This window comes from Cicer arietinum, chromosome 1 (genome assembly GCF_000331145.2).
Source record: "Cicer arietinum cultivar CDC Frontier isolate Library 1 chromosome 1, Cicar.CDCFrontier_v2.0, whole genome shotgun sequence".
Taxonomy (NCBI): domain Eukaryota; kingdom Viridiplantae; phylum Streptophyta; class Magnoliopsida; order Fabales; family Fabaceae; genus Cicer; species Cicer arietinum.
Window position 1 is genome coordinate 10,598,161 of NC_021160.2, and position 16,294 is coordinate 10,614,454.

A 16,294-nucleotide genomic window follows, 5' to 3' on the forward strand; every position below is an offset into this window, starting at 1 on the left:
GATTCGTAAATACATCAAAAGTACACCTGAAAAGGTCTCATTTATGAAGATAGAGGACATACTCAGATAAGTGGTTACTCAGATGCCGATTGGGTAGGCTCACCCATAGATAGACGATCAACTTCCGGGTATTGTGTACTTGCCGGAGGAAATTTAATATCTTGGAAGAGTAAGAAACAAAATGTTGTTGCAAGATCCAGCGCTGAGGCAAAATACAAGGTCATGGCACTAGTAACATGTGAACTCATCTGGTTGAAACAGTTACTGAAAGAACTTCAATTTGAAGAGGCCAGCACAATGACGCTAATATGTGATAATCAAGCTGCATTGCACATTGCCTCGAATCCTGTTTTCTATGAGAAGACCAAGCATATTGAGATTGACTGCCATTTTGTTAGAGAAAAGATCGAATCGGATGTCATCATCACTAGCTTTGTCAATTCCAATGATCAGTTAGTAGATATGTTTACAAAGTCATTGTGAGGTCCTAGAATTAGTTATATATGTAACAAGTTAGATGCATTTGATTTATATGCTCCAGCTTGAGGGGAAATGCTAAATATTATATTAGAATGTAAATAATTAGATTAGATGGGCTATAAGTATCTTGGTCCGTTAGTATTACTGTAAATTAGGGTTGTTTAATACTCTTTGTCTATATAAAGAAATATCGTTGTGCAGTTGAAACATCCGGGTTATTTAATATGTCTCTCAATACTCTTTATATTCAACAAATGCTATAGTTAGGAGCAATATTTCACTGACAAAGTTAACAAGAACATGATTAAATTGGGCATTTTGATCAATCCTAGGGTCAAATTAGGGTAAATTCAAAACAACAATCGGTCCAACAACAGAAGAGGAAATCGAAAATGTAGATTCAAGAGAATAAGGATATCAAAGAGGGGATCATAAACCAAATCTAAAATCAAAATAGGTGAGGATAACTCTGCAGAAAATATAATTTTTTTTATATTTAGGCGAGGATAAACCAAATCTGAAATCAAAATAGTTTCCATTTCTTCAATTTGATGATAACTCTGCAGCCTCATTCAATAGGTGAGAATTTCATCAAATACTGACATATTCATCAAATACTGAGGATTTCTCTGTCACTACACACCTTTTAACTGTCAGAAGCTTTGTTTAGATCCTTTAATCTAAACTATTGTTTAGTGTTACAGTTACAGATCCTACTTGGAATCAGCTTTTCTTTTGAATGCTTGATTAGGATTTTTAGTTTTTATTTTCTATTTCATTTTTTTTCCATGGAACAACAGTATAGGCAGCTACTGTATAATACTTCTCGTGTGAGATTAAATTTTTCTTACATCTATGTAAAGCTTGTGATAGTTAAAGTTGATTCTTGCTCTTGTATAAAGTGCCTACACTGTTTCCATGGTAGCAGTTTTTTATTTAAATTGTGTGCTGTTGGAAAAATTATTGTACTTCAATTTGTGGATAACTCTATCCAAGTGATATACAGGTATCTTTTACATCATTTTGACTTTGGTCTGCACATTTATTTATCTATATGTCTAACAAAATTTAAGCAGTTAATCCGTGAAACTGGCCGTTCTCATTCCAATCATTACCCTGTCTTCCAAATTGTTCATTTTAACTCGTACATTAACTTCCATTACAAATCAGTTTAATGCTCAGTTAAAATTTGTGAACAAATTAGTCCTTTTATTTATTATAAATGTTAAATTAATTCTTATGATAATATTAGTTATAACTCAGTAATATTCAGAGTAATGCCTAAACTAAAATGGACAATTTCAGAAACTCTAAAAATTTATCTTAAATTCAAAGACGAACCTAACAGCATCAAACAATTTTAGACCAAATTGAGAATTCACTCAATCATCCATCTTTATATATTGAAAATGGTCCGCACTGGAAATCAGCTGCTGAGTGTATGCATGGGAACCATGAGCAGGTGAATAGCCATTGACAATAATGCAAAACAACAGGTACAACAAAGATCATGCAGATTTTGCATGGAAGATAGCTGCAATCAACTAGTATATTTCCAACTAGATCATTTTAGGCATCAAATCCATCCTCTATTTACAAAAAAAAGAAAAAAAATTGAATTTTTCTCTTTTCTTTTTTGTCCGTAAAAATGTGAATGAGTTGGGTCTGAAAGCTCATCAGTGTCAGAGCAAGTCTCAAGTCTTAAAGGGCACTGAAATAGGTACTAACAAATCACTCACCTAAGAAATCCTCATATCGGTTGCGAGATTAAACTCACGATCTTGTGGTGTGTGGACCAACCTTCACTGACAAGTTTTTTCTTCAGTATACTTAATTTTTTTCAATAAGGTTTTGTATTATAGAAAAGTCCGAAAGAATGTTATGTTACAATATTGAGTAGAGTGCACTTCAAGATTCACCTTACCGAGATAATATTAAAGTCATGTCATACTTTTACATCACATGGATTTTGATGGATTACAATATCATAGGCCTAGCCTGTTCATAATTTAGAGGTTAATTCTGGCATAACAATTATTTTTCCAATGTTTAGCAACTAAAAAACTTTTCAAACAGGTTCCCTCTCACCCTTCTTAAAAAGTTGAGAGGAAAAGTTGGCAGAAAAGATTGAATCATGCTACTTTTGCTCTCTATTAATCTGACACAACTTTTGTAGATCTTCTGCAATATGTCGAGTACCATACATGACACAAAAAGTGTGTTTAACTGAAGAAAAAACATACCTCAGCCAAAACTAACCACATCATTGCATTCATTGTGACCTCCTACATAAAACATGCAATTTACACTATAATAATCTCAAACTACCATTTCAGCTTCTTTAAGAGTTGAAGGGATCCCCACATCAAGGCGCATGGTTGATTTATATTGTTCTGGTAAAGCAGCACCAGCCTGAATGCACATTTCCACTACAGCCGGAGCTTGCCCATAGAAATTCCTAAGCTCTCGTTCAAGAGGTGGTCCGTTTACATCAGGAACATGCCACACAAATCTCGGCGGTATCAAGTCATCGAGCACTGCAGATTGCCAACCATGTTGCCCATTACGCTGTTGGTGTTTGTGTGCCCCACAGTTTTGAGCTTTGTGTCCTGTGGGACCAACATGAATTTCAGGGCAATATCCACAGACCCTAACATGGTACATCCTCATTAGTCTCTTGGTGCCTCTCCTCATTTGCTCCCATGCTTGAAGTGTTTCCTCAGCTAGGTGAATTACTTCCTCCTTGTCCACTGGAGCTACTACTTCTGAATCAGGTAATTCAGTTAGTAATGGTTTTAAAGGGTTCTCAGGTACTTTATCTGGTAGTTCACTTTCATCAGCATCCACAAATTCCTTCCTCCCAATACGGATTATTGGCTTTCTTCTCCTTTTAGTGGGAAACTCTGGAATTTCAACGCCGGCTTGAATGCAAAGTTCAATCATGGCTGGAATCCGAGAGATGGAGAATCTCTCTTCATGAGTTATCCGCCTTCCAAGACGATCATAGAGGTGAAAGGCTTCAATTGGTATTAATATGTCTTCAACATGTGCATTTGTCCATTCATGAAGACCCTTGCGATAATTCGCTTGTGTACCTTTACATGACCTGAATGGATGTCCAACAGGGCCCACATGGATTTCACTACACCACCTGCATAAATTTTCCAACATTGAGTAAGGACATTCAAGCATGTTTTTTGAGTAGGAGACATTAAATTACGTTTATTTAGTGAAAATAATGCACAAGAGTTATATGATCTATACCTATAATAAAGACAATAGCCTTTTTTAGTGTAGCCTATTTTACTTCCAAAGATATCTTTTGCTATTTCATTGTTATTACTTTATTGCCCACGACAAACACTAACTGCGTGGTAGTTTCCCTTTCATTTATTTCCTCATAGTTTGTAGAAGTGGAGAGTAATTGTAACTGCCAAAGAACGCCAACTAGATTAACGTGTATCTTCAATTTTTATAATTATATTTAACTAATTTCACTCTTATTTAAAATCAAAATATAAATTACACAAATTTTTGTAAATGATTAATGTACGTTAGTACAATAGAAAAGCAGATAGAAGAGCACGGGAGTGCTCATGTGGACGCCAGTATGAAATACAAAAAATTTATTGACAGATCTAAAAACTTTCTCAATTAAATTAAGAATCTGGAATATCTTATGAAAACAGAAACAGCAGTTGTCTGTATTACTACAGTTACTCAGTCAGAATAAGAACATGAAATTTTATGTAATCTGTCAATGGTTCACATAAAGTACAAATTAGCCAAGAGTATGCTAGAGAATATGAAGGAAAAATATAATTATTACCCGCAAGCATGCACGGGCACTACTTTGAGCAGCTTCTTCAGATTATTAATCAAAGTGATCCTAGCATTATACACGTCATATGCATCTGGTATAAGGTTCTTCACCAGCAATCCATTCTTTGGCGCCGGCAATGGTTTTCTCTTTGGCTCATCTTTCATCTTCTTTATCCTCTCCCTAGCTGCCCGCCGCAGTTCTACAATGGGAACTGGAAAAGGCTTCTTCTCCTTTTTTGAATACTGCCGAGGAAAATCAGCATTTTGCGGCACTTCATTTCTCCACGGAACTCTAGTCTTGCTGCCACTATGCTGCTGAAAAAGATGAGATGGAGGAAGAGGAAAACAGAACATTACATACATAGGAATTCAAGAATTGAATCTAATTCTAGCCAAATTGTATCCATTCTATAATGTTAATTCTCACATGAGCACAACGCCTAAACTCTAAAGGCACAACTAATCAAAAACTCACTCGGAGATACATTAAAAATATCAACTAGAAAACACCACAGCCCTTGCTGAAATGATTTTAATTGGTTTTTGATTATATTGGCTGTGTCTATAAGCAGTTTGCACGCACAATAACTGCTTTTTTATACCAAAGTAAGACACGGTCACAACAACACAACTTTTCCTTCTATTTATCTTCTATCCATTCTAAATAAGTCTTTCCTCTAATGACACATGACAGAACTTCACATCACTATTTTTCGTCATTTTTTCCTACATCAGCAATATTGCACTGGATTCTTACTAGTGCTAAAAAAAATTCTTACAACCAATCCATTATGGCTTGTCTTGATATGAACAACACAACCAATTTAACAGCATTTTTGTTACTCTATGAAATGAAGCAATTTTCATTATTTTAGACCAAATGACAAAAACTCAATGAAAAGTTGAATCGACTTATAATGGTCAAATGCTAGGGTAGGCAAAAAAAAAAATTCTTCCCCACCTCAATCAAGCAATATACATAAGCCAGAATTTGTATATGGTATCTCTCAATAAGTGAATAATTGTTTGTTACTACCTCCGGTTCATTTTATAAGAGACAATTGAGTTATAATTCAGTATCACGGGACTAGTGTACTTGTTTACTTACTTCTGGTCCCAATTCCACAGCTGCCTCAGTAATTTGTGTTGGTAAGGATTGGTGGTTTCCAGACAGAGTTACCTAAGAATAATACTTGATTAAAATTAAGAAACAAAACAAAAGCTCACTTACCAATTAATATACACCAAACGAAGACAATAAATAGATAATGAAGATGAATTTAAGAAAATAATGAAAGACTCATAAGATGGAGTGAAGTGAAGAGAAAAGTAAGTAAGCTAACCTGTACATCATCAGTTTTCTCATTAATTTGCTTTCTCCCTTCTCCATATAATCCAAAACATCTATGGTCATGCCGCGAAAATATCTTCATGTCAATTATATTTGAACTTGAGTTTAGTTTCCCTATCGATGATGAGTATATTCCACATAAGAATTCAAACTTTTTATAGATTAAAAAGAAATGGTGAAAATAATTTAATTGTTGAACAAAATTAAAGAGAAAAAAGGAATTGATAGATAAGGAAATGGAAAATGAATGGAGAGAGAGAGAGAGAGTTACATGATGAAAGGGTATATTTTTTGGTGTCACAGAATTCCATAGCGTTTGAGAATGAGAGAGACACCATCGACGCCATTGCCTGCCTTGGCTTGGCTTCCACACGCAAACACCCTTCGTTTCAGAAACGGGAGTAACAAGATGAGACGATATTATTATTAAATTTGTGTGAACTATATCCAAAAATAATTTATAATTTCTATTTTTTATTTTTTATTTTAGAACGGTAAACTCCACTTTAATTAAAGTTAAAAGTTGAAAATTCTTATTTCCTTACGTACAATAATAAGAAAAATACTGGTATTCTTTTCTTCTATCTCTTTCTATGTCACTTTTTATTTTTCCTAACACAAATTTATTTTGAGTCAAAGTTAAATTATTTTCTCATTTTTGTTGCTTTTTCTATTCTTCATTTCGTGACAAATTTTTACTTAGATCATTCTATTGAGTGTCGAGAAGAAGATGAAACAAAAGGAATAATTTAATTTAATGTTTTAGATTTCTATTTTTCAATATTTTTAACTTTGGTCTTTATCTGTTCACTATTTTCAAAAGTTAATGATCATTTATCACTACAAGAAACAAATTGGTTTGTGGCGATTATAAGGGACATATATGGGGTTATAATCGTAATAAATAAACGATTCTGATGGGTCTTCAACCGACGTAAATTCGTGCATCGCGAAATTAGTTTGCGACAGTTCAGAAAACTGTCGTTTCAACTGTTGGCAATATTTACGACAGATTCTAATTGTCTCTATATACATTTTGTGATAGCACGTTCAATTTTATTTGTTATTGTATAATTGCGACAATTATCAACTGTCGTTATATGCATGATAGTTTGAATCATCGCAAGCCTAATAATTTTTTTAAAAAAAAATATGATCCAATTTTTTCATATTTTTTAGTAGTTAAAATAAAAAAAGATTCATAAATATTATACACATAATTAAATATAATTACTGTGACAAAATTCAATTTATATAATTTTTTCAAAAGTAATAACACTAATTCATACATTGGACTTAACTAAAACAATAAATAAAGTAGTTAAATATTCAAAATATTAGTGGAGTTGCTAAACATACAAAACAACTCCATCAAACATAAAAGTTCATCAAAATATCTAATTAGTCCATAATGATGTTGTTCCACGATCATCAGACTAGTAGATAGACTCAGGGGAACGTTTATCATCTATTTATGATTCTATGTATGTTGCTTGAAAAAAAGTTTATATATTAACCTCAATTAATCTTGATAAATATTATCAAATACCAATTAATTAAACTTCTCATACAGCTAGAAACAATCATCACACAATTGATAATTTTAACCATGGAGAAACAGTTCTCACATGATTTTTTAAATAGATTCGCTAACAAAATAATTTTACCTGTTTTTCTCTGAAATTTTGCATTTGCAATAAGAAAACAATTTGCTCATTCAACATACCAAATTATGAATCCATTTTCTTAAGTCTATACCTAGGAAGACATTGATCTTGCAGAGTGAGAAGTAGATCTAGTGATTTGAGTCGGTGTTATTCCAAGTCACTTACAACAACATATCTACGATATTCTTTTCCAAACACATTCAAAAATGCTTCATTTGGAGAATGGGTCTTCCCAATTTCAGCTTGCAATTGTTCCTACACACGCAAATGAAGCAAACTAAATTCCTCTTTGTAATAGAAGAGTCTGAAGTACTTCCACTATTTCAACAGAAAAACACCATGCAATACATTTAAGTATGTGTTGCAAAAGAACAGTCTATTTGATATCATCTAAGACCATAAATGGATGAACTATAACTTATAATCAATCAAGAGAAAAGCCATAATGCACATAGCTTATTTACACTCACATATTTTTCCTTGGCCTCTTCATTGACAAATGATCCAACAAACTTTTTATGATAAATTGAATACATTTCACTCATGTTGTATTTTTTACCACCTATAAGTTTCTACAAGTAAACACATATAATAAGTATTTGTGCAATTAAGTATACAATCAATAGTAGATTGAGTGAATCATACCAACTCATCCCTCTTCCTTGTATGAAAGATCATTAGTTTTTCTCGATTTGCAGTATTTTTATCAGCCTTCTCCTATAGTGATAACAAATGACATAAGAAAAACAGAATAATAGAAAACAAGTGAAATCGCAACAAAAGAATGGCTACCATTGTGTCTGTCTTACGCCTATATTGGACAAAAATAGTCCAATGGTGTTAGTTAATAGAACGTGGATAATTTTATAGGTTTTCCTCCAAATAGATGTTCCACTTATAAAATTTCTTAAACAATTTACATCATGCATCTTGCCATTTCTTTCCAAGGCTCGTAAGGATATATTCTTTGTTGTCTCCATCATCAACAACAAATTTTGACTAACATAATCATAAAAAAAAGTTAGTTAACAATCCAAACAATAAATAAATAAAAAATATTCAATTGTTTATCAATGATACCTTTATTTTATCCCTAAAAATTTAATTTTTTCTTGTCGATGGAACTAGTTTCTAATTGTCGTACATTATAGGAAAATCCTTAAACTTCATTACAATTTCGCACAGAAAACCGCCTAACAAACCAACAACTAATCCTCTCAGTTGCCCATCTGAATTCTATCTAGTTATTATCCTGCTAACATTAGGAGGAGCTTCAAGCACGTTTGATACCCTTAAGCGTGTCTTTGAAATATGTCCTGCCTAATCTAACACAATTCAACGAAATATGTCATAACTCAACCATATAGAACAATTAAATTATATAAATATAATTAGACATTAGATTACTTACTAATAACTTCTACATTCCAATATGTAGACTTCCTTTTTTGAGAAATTTATGGCTCATCTTTCACCACATCTTCAGAGTGAGAGGATGTCTCTTGGAAATGTGATGGTTTTGTCGCTTGCACTACTAGTGATGTTGTCACCTGAGAAGATGGTGGTTTTGTTGCTGCGCTGCAGTTGGTGGTGTTGTCACCGGAGAGAAAACATTGTTTATCTCTTGTCATATGTCTCGAGCAGCCACTGTCCAAGTACCATAACTTTTTCTTGACATTTTGAAAACGAACCTGCATTTGATATTAATAAATTCTTAGGTACCCATTTGGTCTTAGATCCTTGAGGGTTAGATTTTTCTTTAAAAACATATTTCTTTTCTTAAGTTAGCAATTTGATTCAACATGACCAATATTTGAACAATAAGAACATTTTCTTATTGCTTTTGGAGAGGGTTCTAACATGATACCAAAACGTTATTCGTTTTTTAGAGGTCGTCTTGTTTTGAATTTTTCATCCATTTTTTTGTAAAAACATGTGGAATCAAGATGTCTAATTTTATTACAATAAGAATATTTTGTTTTGCATTTATCTTCTTTTCTTTCTAGCACAAAAAAAATTTCATAGAGTTTTTGCTTTTGAGATTTGTTAAAACCAAGTTCAACTTTATCAAATATTCCTACTTGAGAACCTATAATTTTTTTGAAAAGTTTTAGTAAATTTAATAAAGTTTGGCAAATCATTTTAAGATTATCAATTTGTGTTTGAGCAGAACATTCTTCTATTGGGTTGTAGAACATTCTTGACACTCGGTTTCTTCACATATTTTAATATAAGAATCATGTATGCTTTGAATGACTTTTCTGAGATCATCAATCATAACTTGGACTTTATCTTTTTCTTTACAAACTTGTTCTTTTAATGAACCACATTGTTTAACAAGAAAGTTTGAGCCATTTAACAGATTATCAAATGATTTTTCCATTTGTTCACATAAAGAATAAAGTTCAGAAATGGTTACCTCGTCATTTTCTAAGTTTCCCATTAGGCACATGTTGACTTCTTTATTTTCTTCTATATTTGATTCTTCATAATCATCTCAAGTGACCATCATGGATTTTTTTCTTAAATGGAAATCTCTTTGGCGCCTTTTTGTTTAAAGGATGTTCAATTTTGTAATGTTCTAGTTTGTTGCACCCATAACATGTGATTTGACTTTTATCTATTTTTGTTTCAGAGTTTTCCCTTTTGCTTGGAAAACTTCTTTTGATATGATCTCTTCTTCTCGTCATTTTTTGAATTTTTCTTGTGAGAATAACTATTTCCTCATCAACTTCTTCTTGACCAATTTCTCTTTCTTCTGAATCTTCTCTTTCATCTTGTTGTGAAGATGAGCTTTCTTGAAGAGTTTGTGAAGCTTTTAAGGCTATCATTTTGCCTTTCTTTGTTGGTTTATCCTCTTGAAGTAATACTTCATGTGCTCTTAAGGTTCCAATTAGTTCTTCTAATTTAATTGTCTCAAGATTTTTTATTTGACTTATGGTTGTGACCATTGATCTCCATATGATGGGGAGACATCTCATAATCTTTCTTACTCTGTCTTGGACTGAGTATGCCTTGCTAATAGAATAAATTTCATTTATTATGGTTGTGGATCTTGAATACATTTCATCAATAGTTTATCCTTCATTCATCTCGAATAGTTCAAATTCTCTTACACCAATATCAATTCTTGTTTCTTTGACATGACTCGTTCCTTCATGATGAGTTTGTAATGCATCCCATACTTTTTTTTACTGTATCACATTCATCAACTCTTTCACTTTCTTCCCTCCTCAAGGCACAATACGTAAATAATTAAGCTTTAGAGTTTAGAAGTACCTTAACTTTGTCTTCTATGGTCTAATCTACTTCTTTCTTTTCAGCAAATATTGGATTACTTTGATCAACTATTGGTATGAAGTTTCCATTGGTTATGATGCACCATATTCTTGTATCATGTGATTTAAGGAATAATTTCATTTTCCTTTCCAAAAGTAGTAGCATGTACCATCAAAATAAGGTGGTCTATTTGATGATCCTCCTTCAACAATATACTTGACTTTTGACATTGCTTCGTGAATATTTTACTTTAACACTTGTAAGGTGATTAACCTTAGACGCAGAGCTCTAGTACCAGTTGAAGTCGCAATATTAATCACAAGGAAGATGAGTTTGAATTGTGATCCTTATTATAAATGTTAATTTCTGATTTTAATTTAAATTAACTCAAAATCAATCTTAATTACAAAAAAAAAAAGATTAGAATGTTATTGGTGAGTTAAAAATGAATAAAGCAAATTATTTCTAAGTGATATGTGATTAGTAAGTGAGAAATAAATAAGGGTAGAGATAAGGAGATCACACAATGATGTATCCTAGTTCACCCAAGGTAGGTTACGTCCAGTCCTCACAATTTATGAGTTTTTCTACTAATGTGTTTGACACAAGAACGTTCTTGCTTTCACACTATCTTTCTTAATCACTCTTGATTAGTTACATAATTTACCTTTCAATCTTGAAACTATTTATATAGTTACCTTTCATTCCATAAAGGACTTTTACAAGTTATCTTTCAATCACTAAAAAGATTTTTACATCATACTCAAACTATTTTAAGAGATAGACTTGAGTTTCAAACAATGTGTATGATAAAAGGTTTTAGGATCAGAATCTACTCAACACTTGTTTAAGATTGATTATCAGCAATAACTCATTAAAGAGATCATTGAATATAATAAGAGAGAACTGAAGTTTTGCTTGAGTGAAGAGTTTTGTTGTTTGAGTATGATTGTTTGAGTATTGGAATGATTGCACTAATTTTTTTAGCTATTGTCTTCACCTTTATGTTTCTTTTATAGATATGGAGAAGGTTAGAAAAAAGTCATTACAGTCGTTTCTAATCTTGAGGAAAACGTTTATTCAGAGTCAAATCTAATAGACATATGTGTTATTTGATCCAAATGTTCTTCTTCGAAACCAAAATGTTCTTGGTTATGTGTTGTATGGAAAACGTTGATGAGTGATTGAGTAGTTGTTTAGCGTTAGTCAGTTGTCTCAGAAGCATTGAACTTTCTGTAAAAAGTGCAGCAATAGTATAATTTTGTCCTTGTTGTCCTTGCTCATAGCTCATCAGTCTGAATATCGATCTGGTCATTGATCTGGAGGTTGTTTCGCTTCTTTGGATCTTCAGCTTGAGTTATGGGCTTGATTATAGTTTTGAGTAGTTTTGATATTCTTTTATCTTGAGGTTTGGACTATGAAGAATGATTTGTTTTAATTTTTTCCTTAAAACGAAGTAACCAAAATGATCTCGATAAACCAAAATGATTATTTGATAAACCAGAATGATCCTTTGACAAATCAGAATGATCTTGATATCAATCTCCAGTTTAATTAAGTCATCATGTTCTTGATTTATTTTATGGTGAAATCTTTGATTGTTGTATGAATGTATATGATCACCTAGCTTTGAATATATCACTTAAAAACACAAGTTAAGTAACAACATAATCAAAATCATGATTATAGATTAATTAACTTGTTTTTATCTTCAAAACACATGACTTGATATTTTGCCTCCATAAAATATTTGTCACTGATATACACAAAAGTTCTGAACAAATGTTTATCATTAATAAATATAAAAAAAAATTACGAGACAAATATTTGTCAGCAATACATAAAAAAGCACATGACATATGTTTATCATTGATTAATTTTTTTAAAAACTACGAGATAAATATTTATCATTAATATATATATATATATATATATATATATATATATATATATATAAAATACATAACAAAAAACACATATTTGATTTTTTTTTATCTTCTAAATAAAATTAAAAATAGTTATAATATATTAATTATTATTATTATTAAAATTATACCTAAGATAAATATTTCTCATTAAAAAAATTATTTAAATTAATATCTTTTTATTATTGTCTATATAAAAATCAAAACAATGATAAAACACTAAATATAAATATACGATACTAGAACTTATCTCTTACTAGTTAATATTTTAAAATGAGTACAACTTAAAAAAAAGTGTGAATATAATTGAGACATGATGGGTAAAGTTTGTGAACTCTCTTTTTGTTTAACTCTATTTTTGTGAACTCTCTTTTTGTTTAACTCTATTTTTGTGAACTCTGTTTACGAAGAATTGTTGCATAAGAATGCATGAAAAATAGAAATTTGAACCAATTAAACTTTGGGTGACTAAACATAGGATAAATAGTGATTATTACTTAAAAGAGTAAGATGTTGCAACATAAAATTATTGTGTTTTTTTTTTAATTGTCAATCATAACAATAAATATTTTTTATTTTAAATTATTTATATTCATTAGACTTTCTGTCATTTTCATTTAATAAAATTATTAGAGACAAATTTATGAGTATTATGATGTAAATCATGATTTCTTTTAGTCGTGTGAATTTTGTTGTTGAAAAAAATACGATTTTCCACTACTTGAATATTATTAAATTAGAATTAGTGTAAAGAGATTATTGTGATATTGTGTCAAAATAAAAAATAAAAAATCATGATTCACCAAAGCCTTAGGGAATAGACAAGCTTGCTGTTAACATTGTCTCGGAGGATAACGTTGTTGTCTGTACCATTTTCCAGTGTTCATTACTGTGTTTCTGTCACTAGGATTACCATCTTCACCAATACTCAATGGCTTCTTCTTTTCCTCTTTATCAACCAACACCATGCTTCTTTTCAAATACCCAGGTAACTACTTCAATTCAATTTTCCATCTTTTTCTTGTATCTCTCTTTAACCTCAATCTTTTCACTATGCCTTCTTTTACTTTCTATGAACAGTTCAAAGGTTTGCGCCATGGCTGTTTGTGGCGACCCACTTACTCCTTTGCCTCTTCTGCTCAAAACAAAGTAAAACCTGTTCAATCTTCGGTTGATGCTGCCCCATTTCCCTTGTTACAGCCACCTCAAGTTGAAGAATCATCCTCTGAGGTAAAAAACCAATCTTGTATCTTGTTTGTTTGTACTATACTGTTTGTTTGTTTGTTATTATAGTTTGAAAATGATTGATTGAGTAGGTTCTAAATAAAGGTTCTAGAGTGTGATTGCCACTGCAACTTTAGCATGTTAGAAAACTTTGTGTTTGCAATTGTGGCCGCATCAATGGTCTTTGTATGCTTTGAAGCATTAACACCGACATGGACATCAGCCACAACACAGACATGTAGGCATTGATAATTTTGGAAAATGAAAGTGATTGTATGTAATCACCCTTGTCAGTGTGGTGTCAGACACGCCTTAAATTTGAATTGTCGGGGTTACATCATTGCATGCAGTTCTCGACAATTTCAAGGATTGCAGCGTAACTTTGACTGGTTTCTATATAAAATCTTGGATGTTTCCATAATTTGATGGGCTTTTATGTTTATAACCTATGTAGCACTGACACTTCAGATTGAAGACGTGTCTAATATTTACCACGACACTGAGGCATGTGGCAACATTCGGTCACCTCCATCTTCTGAAAAAATTATTCGTCTCCTCGTGTCTGTGTTGCGTGCTGTCTTGGCTCTGTCATTGTTTAAAAATTATAGAGTACACTTAATTTTGAGATTCAGTATCTTCTTTCCTAAAAGGCCAGCATTTGGATGAATTCTTCAAAGGATCTTTATATTTTGATGAGAATGAGATATTCAGTTGTGATTTTTTTTTCCTGTTTTCTTTTTGTTTCTTCATGTTAATTTATTTGTTCTTCTAGTTGGAGCCTGTGGATCCTGATTTCTACAAGATAGGATTCGTCCGAAGCATGCGAGCTTATGGAGTTGATTTTAAGGAAGGGCCAGATGGTTTTGGTGTGTATGCTTCTAAAGATGTTGAACCTCTTCGCCGACCAAGGGTGAGTAGCCTCATTTAAGATTGCTATAAGTGATGGAATTCCACTTTCATTCTACCAGTTATAAAGCCTATGTATGACTGGTGGCAGTGGCACATGTGAAAATAACTGAATATATAATCACCTACAATTTTTTTGCGTAGTTAGTTATTTGTATAAATGTCTTTCATGATTCTATTCTTAGTAGTTTTCCATGGCTGTTTTCCCTAATGATGTATTTGAGCAGGTTATAATGGAAATTCCTCTTGAATTGATGCTAACCATAAGCAAGAAGCTCCCATGGATGTTTTTCCCTGATATAATTCCCCTTGGCCATCCAATATTTGATATTATCAACTCGACAAATCCAGAGGTAATTCCAATTCTCCTCTTAAGTCATTATTTCAAATTATGATATAATTTATTTCTTGATTGTTTTCATGATAAATATAAACCAATTTGTCAATGTTTATTGTAACTGTTGTATATTCTCAAATTCGATGCCCTTGTTAATTTGTTTAGTTATTTGCTTAATGTAATTGTGTAAATCTTTGTGGCAGACAGATTGGGATTTAAGATTAGCATGCCTTCTCTTGTTTGCGTTTGACTGCAAAGACAACTTTTGGCAGTATTACGGCGATTTCTTACCAAGTGCAGATGAGTGCACTAGCTTACTTCTAGCTACTGAGGTGCGTAAGTTTAATAGCTTTCCTTCGCCATGGTATCTTAACTCAAGTCACTGAGGCTTTTTTATTTTTATTTTTTTTATGGAAACCTCAAAGACGACTTGTATAAATTTTGATAACCCACAAAATACTTACAAACTCTCTTGTTTGCCTTGAAATCCTTGTGTTTACTGCATCTCATGTTGATTTGTATAGGAGGAACTTTTGGAGCTGCAGGATCCCGATCTTGCCTCTACTATGAGAACTCAGCAACAACGAGCCTTAAAATTCTGGGAGAAGAACTGGGTAAAGAGAAAATTGTCCTTGTTCAAAATTGTTAGTCTTCCATTTATTCATGTCAGAAAATAGGGTTTGATGCCCTTTTTGCCTTGATATTTCTCGGTATAAATAATCGTTACAACATTTATATCTAATAATTACAAATTAAGAGGATCAAATCAAATCCTGATTTGTCTAACTAATTTTAGAAAAACTGATAAATATAATTATACATTATTATTTATTTCCTGATTCACATCCCCCCTCAAATTGATGCGGCCGGTCAAGAAGCATCAATTTGCTAACTAGAAACTGATGGTGCGGGCGAGGAACAGCTTTGGTAAGAATGTCTGCAACTTGAAACTGAGTATTGATGTGAGGGATGGATATAATCTGATTATCATAGGCCTCACGGATAGAGTGACAATCTACTTCAATATGTTTGGTGCGCTCATGAAAAACCGGATTTGCAACAATTTGAATAGCACTTGTATTGTCGGCATAGAGAGACGTCGGCTCTGTTTGAGGGAATCCAAGTTCAGCCAAAAGACCACGAAGCCAAATTATCTCAGAACAAGCAGTAGACATAGCACGATATTCTGATTCTGTAGAGGATTTAGAGACTCTTGCTTGTTTCTTACTTTTCCATGATATCAGTGAAGAACCGAGAAACATGCACCAACCGGTGACTGATCGCCGAGTGTCAGGACACCCTG

General features: G+C 32.2%; 2 protein-coding genes across 7 annotated transcripts in view; one reads left to right on the forward strand and one right to left on the reverse strand.

Moving 5' to 3' along the window:
• Positions 1 to 2,607: 2,607 nt before the first annotated feature.
• LOC101505267 (APO protein 2, chloroplastic) lies at positions 2,608 to 6,083 on the reverse strand. Of its 3 annotated transcripts, none has more exons than XM_004487836.4 (5): positions 5,925 to 6,083; positions 5,646 to 5,767; positions 5,411 to 5,482; positions 4,310 to 4,614; positions 2,608 to 3,631 (listed from the first exon to the last, which is right to left on the reverse strand). In XM_004487836.4, the coding sequence occupies exons 1-5, from the start codon at positions 5,998 to 6,000 to the stop codon at positions 2,800 to 2,802; spliced, it is 1,407 nt and encodes a 468-aa protein (XP_004487893.1). In that variant the 5' UTR covers positions 6,001 to 6,083; the 3' UTR covers positions 2,608 to 2,799. The 3 variants fall into 3 exon arrangements, with proteins under 3 accessions (XP_004487893.1, XP_004487892.1, XP_073226693.1); XM_004487835.4 differs by having other exon boundaries at positions 4,310 to 4,617; XM_073370592.1 differs by lacking the exon at positions 5,411 to 5,482 and having other exon boundaries at positions 4,310 to 4,617.
• Positions 6,084 to 13,312: 7,229 nt separating this feature from the next.
• The window catches only part of LOC101505820 (protein PLASTID TRANSCRIPTIONALLY ACTIVE 14), a 9,534-nt gene continuing 6,552 nt past the window's right edge, over positions 13,313 to 16,294 (forward strand). Inside the window, exons 1-6 of one of the 4 annotated variants that reach the window (XM_073370219.1) lie at positions 13,313 to 13,512; positions 13,605 to 13,754; positions 14,521 to 14,658; positions 14,882 to 15,007; positions 15,195 to 15,323; positions 15,516 to 15,635. In XM_073370219.1, coding sequence (XP_073226320.1) covers positions 13,456 to 13,512; positions 13,605 to 13,754; positions 14,521 to 14,658; positions 14,882 to 15,007; positions 15,195 to 15,323; positions 15,516 to 15,635 — 720 coding nt within the window. In that variant the 5' untranslated portion in view covers positions 13,313 to 13,455. The remainder of the gene's footprint in view (positions 13,513 to 13,604; positions 13,755 to 14,520; positions 14,659 to 14,881; positions 15,008 to 15,194; positions 15,324 to 15,515; positions 15,636 to 16,294) is intronic. The other 3 variants (XM_073370223.1, XM_004487837.4, XM_004487838.4) reach the window with 3 other exon arrangements.

Excerpts from the sequence above, each read along its gene's own strand:
- LOC101505267 (XM_004487835.4), bottom strand. The coding sequence starts at position 6,000 with ATGGCGTCGATGGTGTCTCTCTCATTCTCAAACGCTATGGAATTCTGT. Across the intron at positions 5,483-5,645 it reads AGAAAACTGATGATGTACAG|GTAACTCTGTCTGGAAACCA; the intron begins GTTAGCTTACTT and ends TATTATTCTTAG. Across the intron at positions 3,632-4,309 it reads GTGCCCGTGCATGCTTGCGG|GTGGTGTAGTGAAATCCATG; the intron begins GTAATAATTATA and ends AAATTTATGCAG.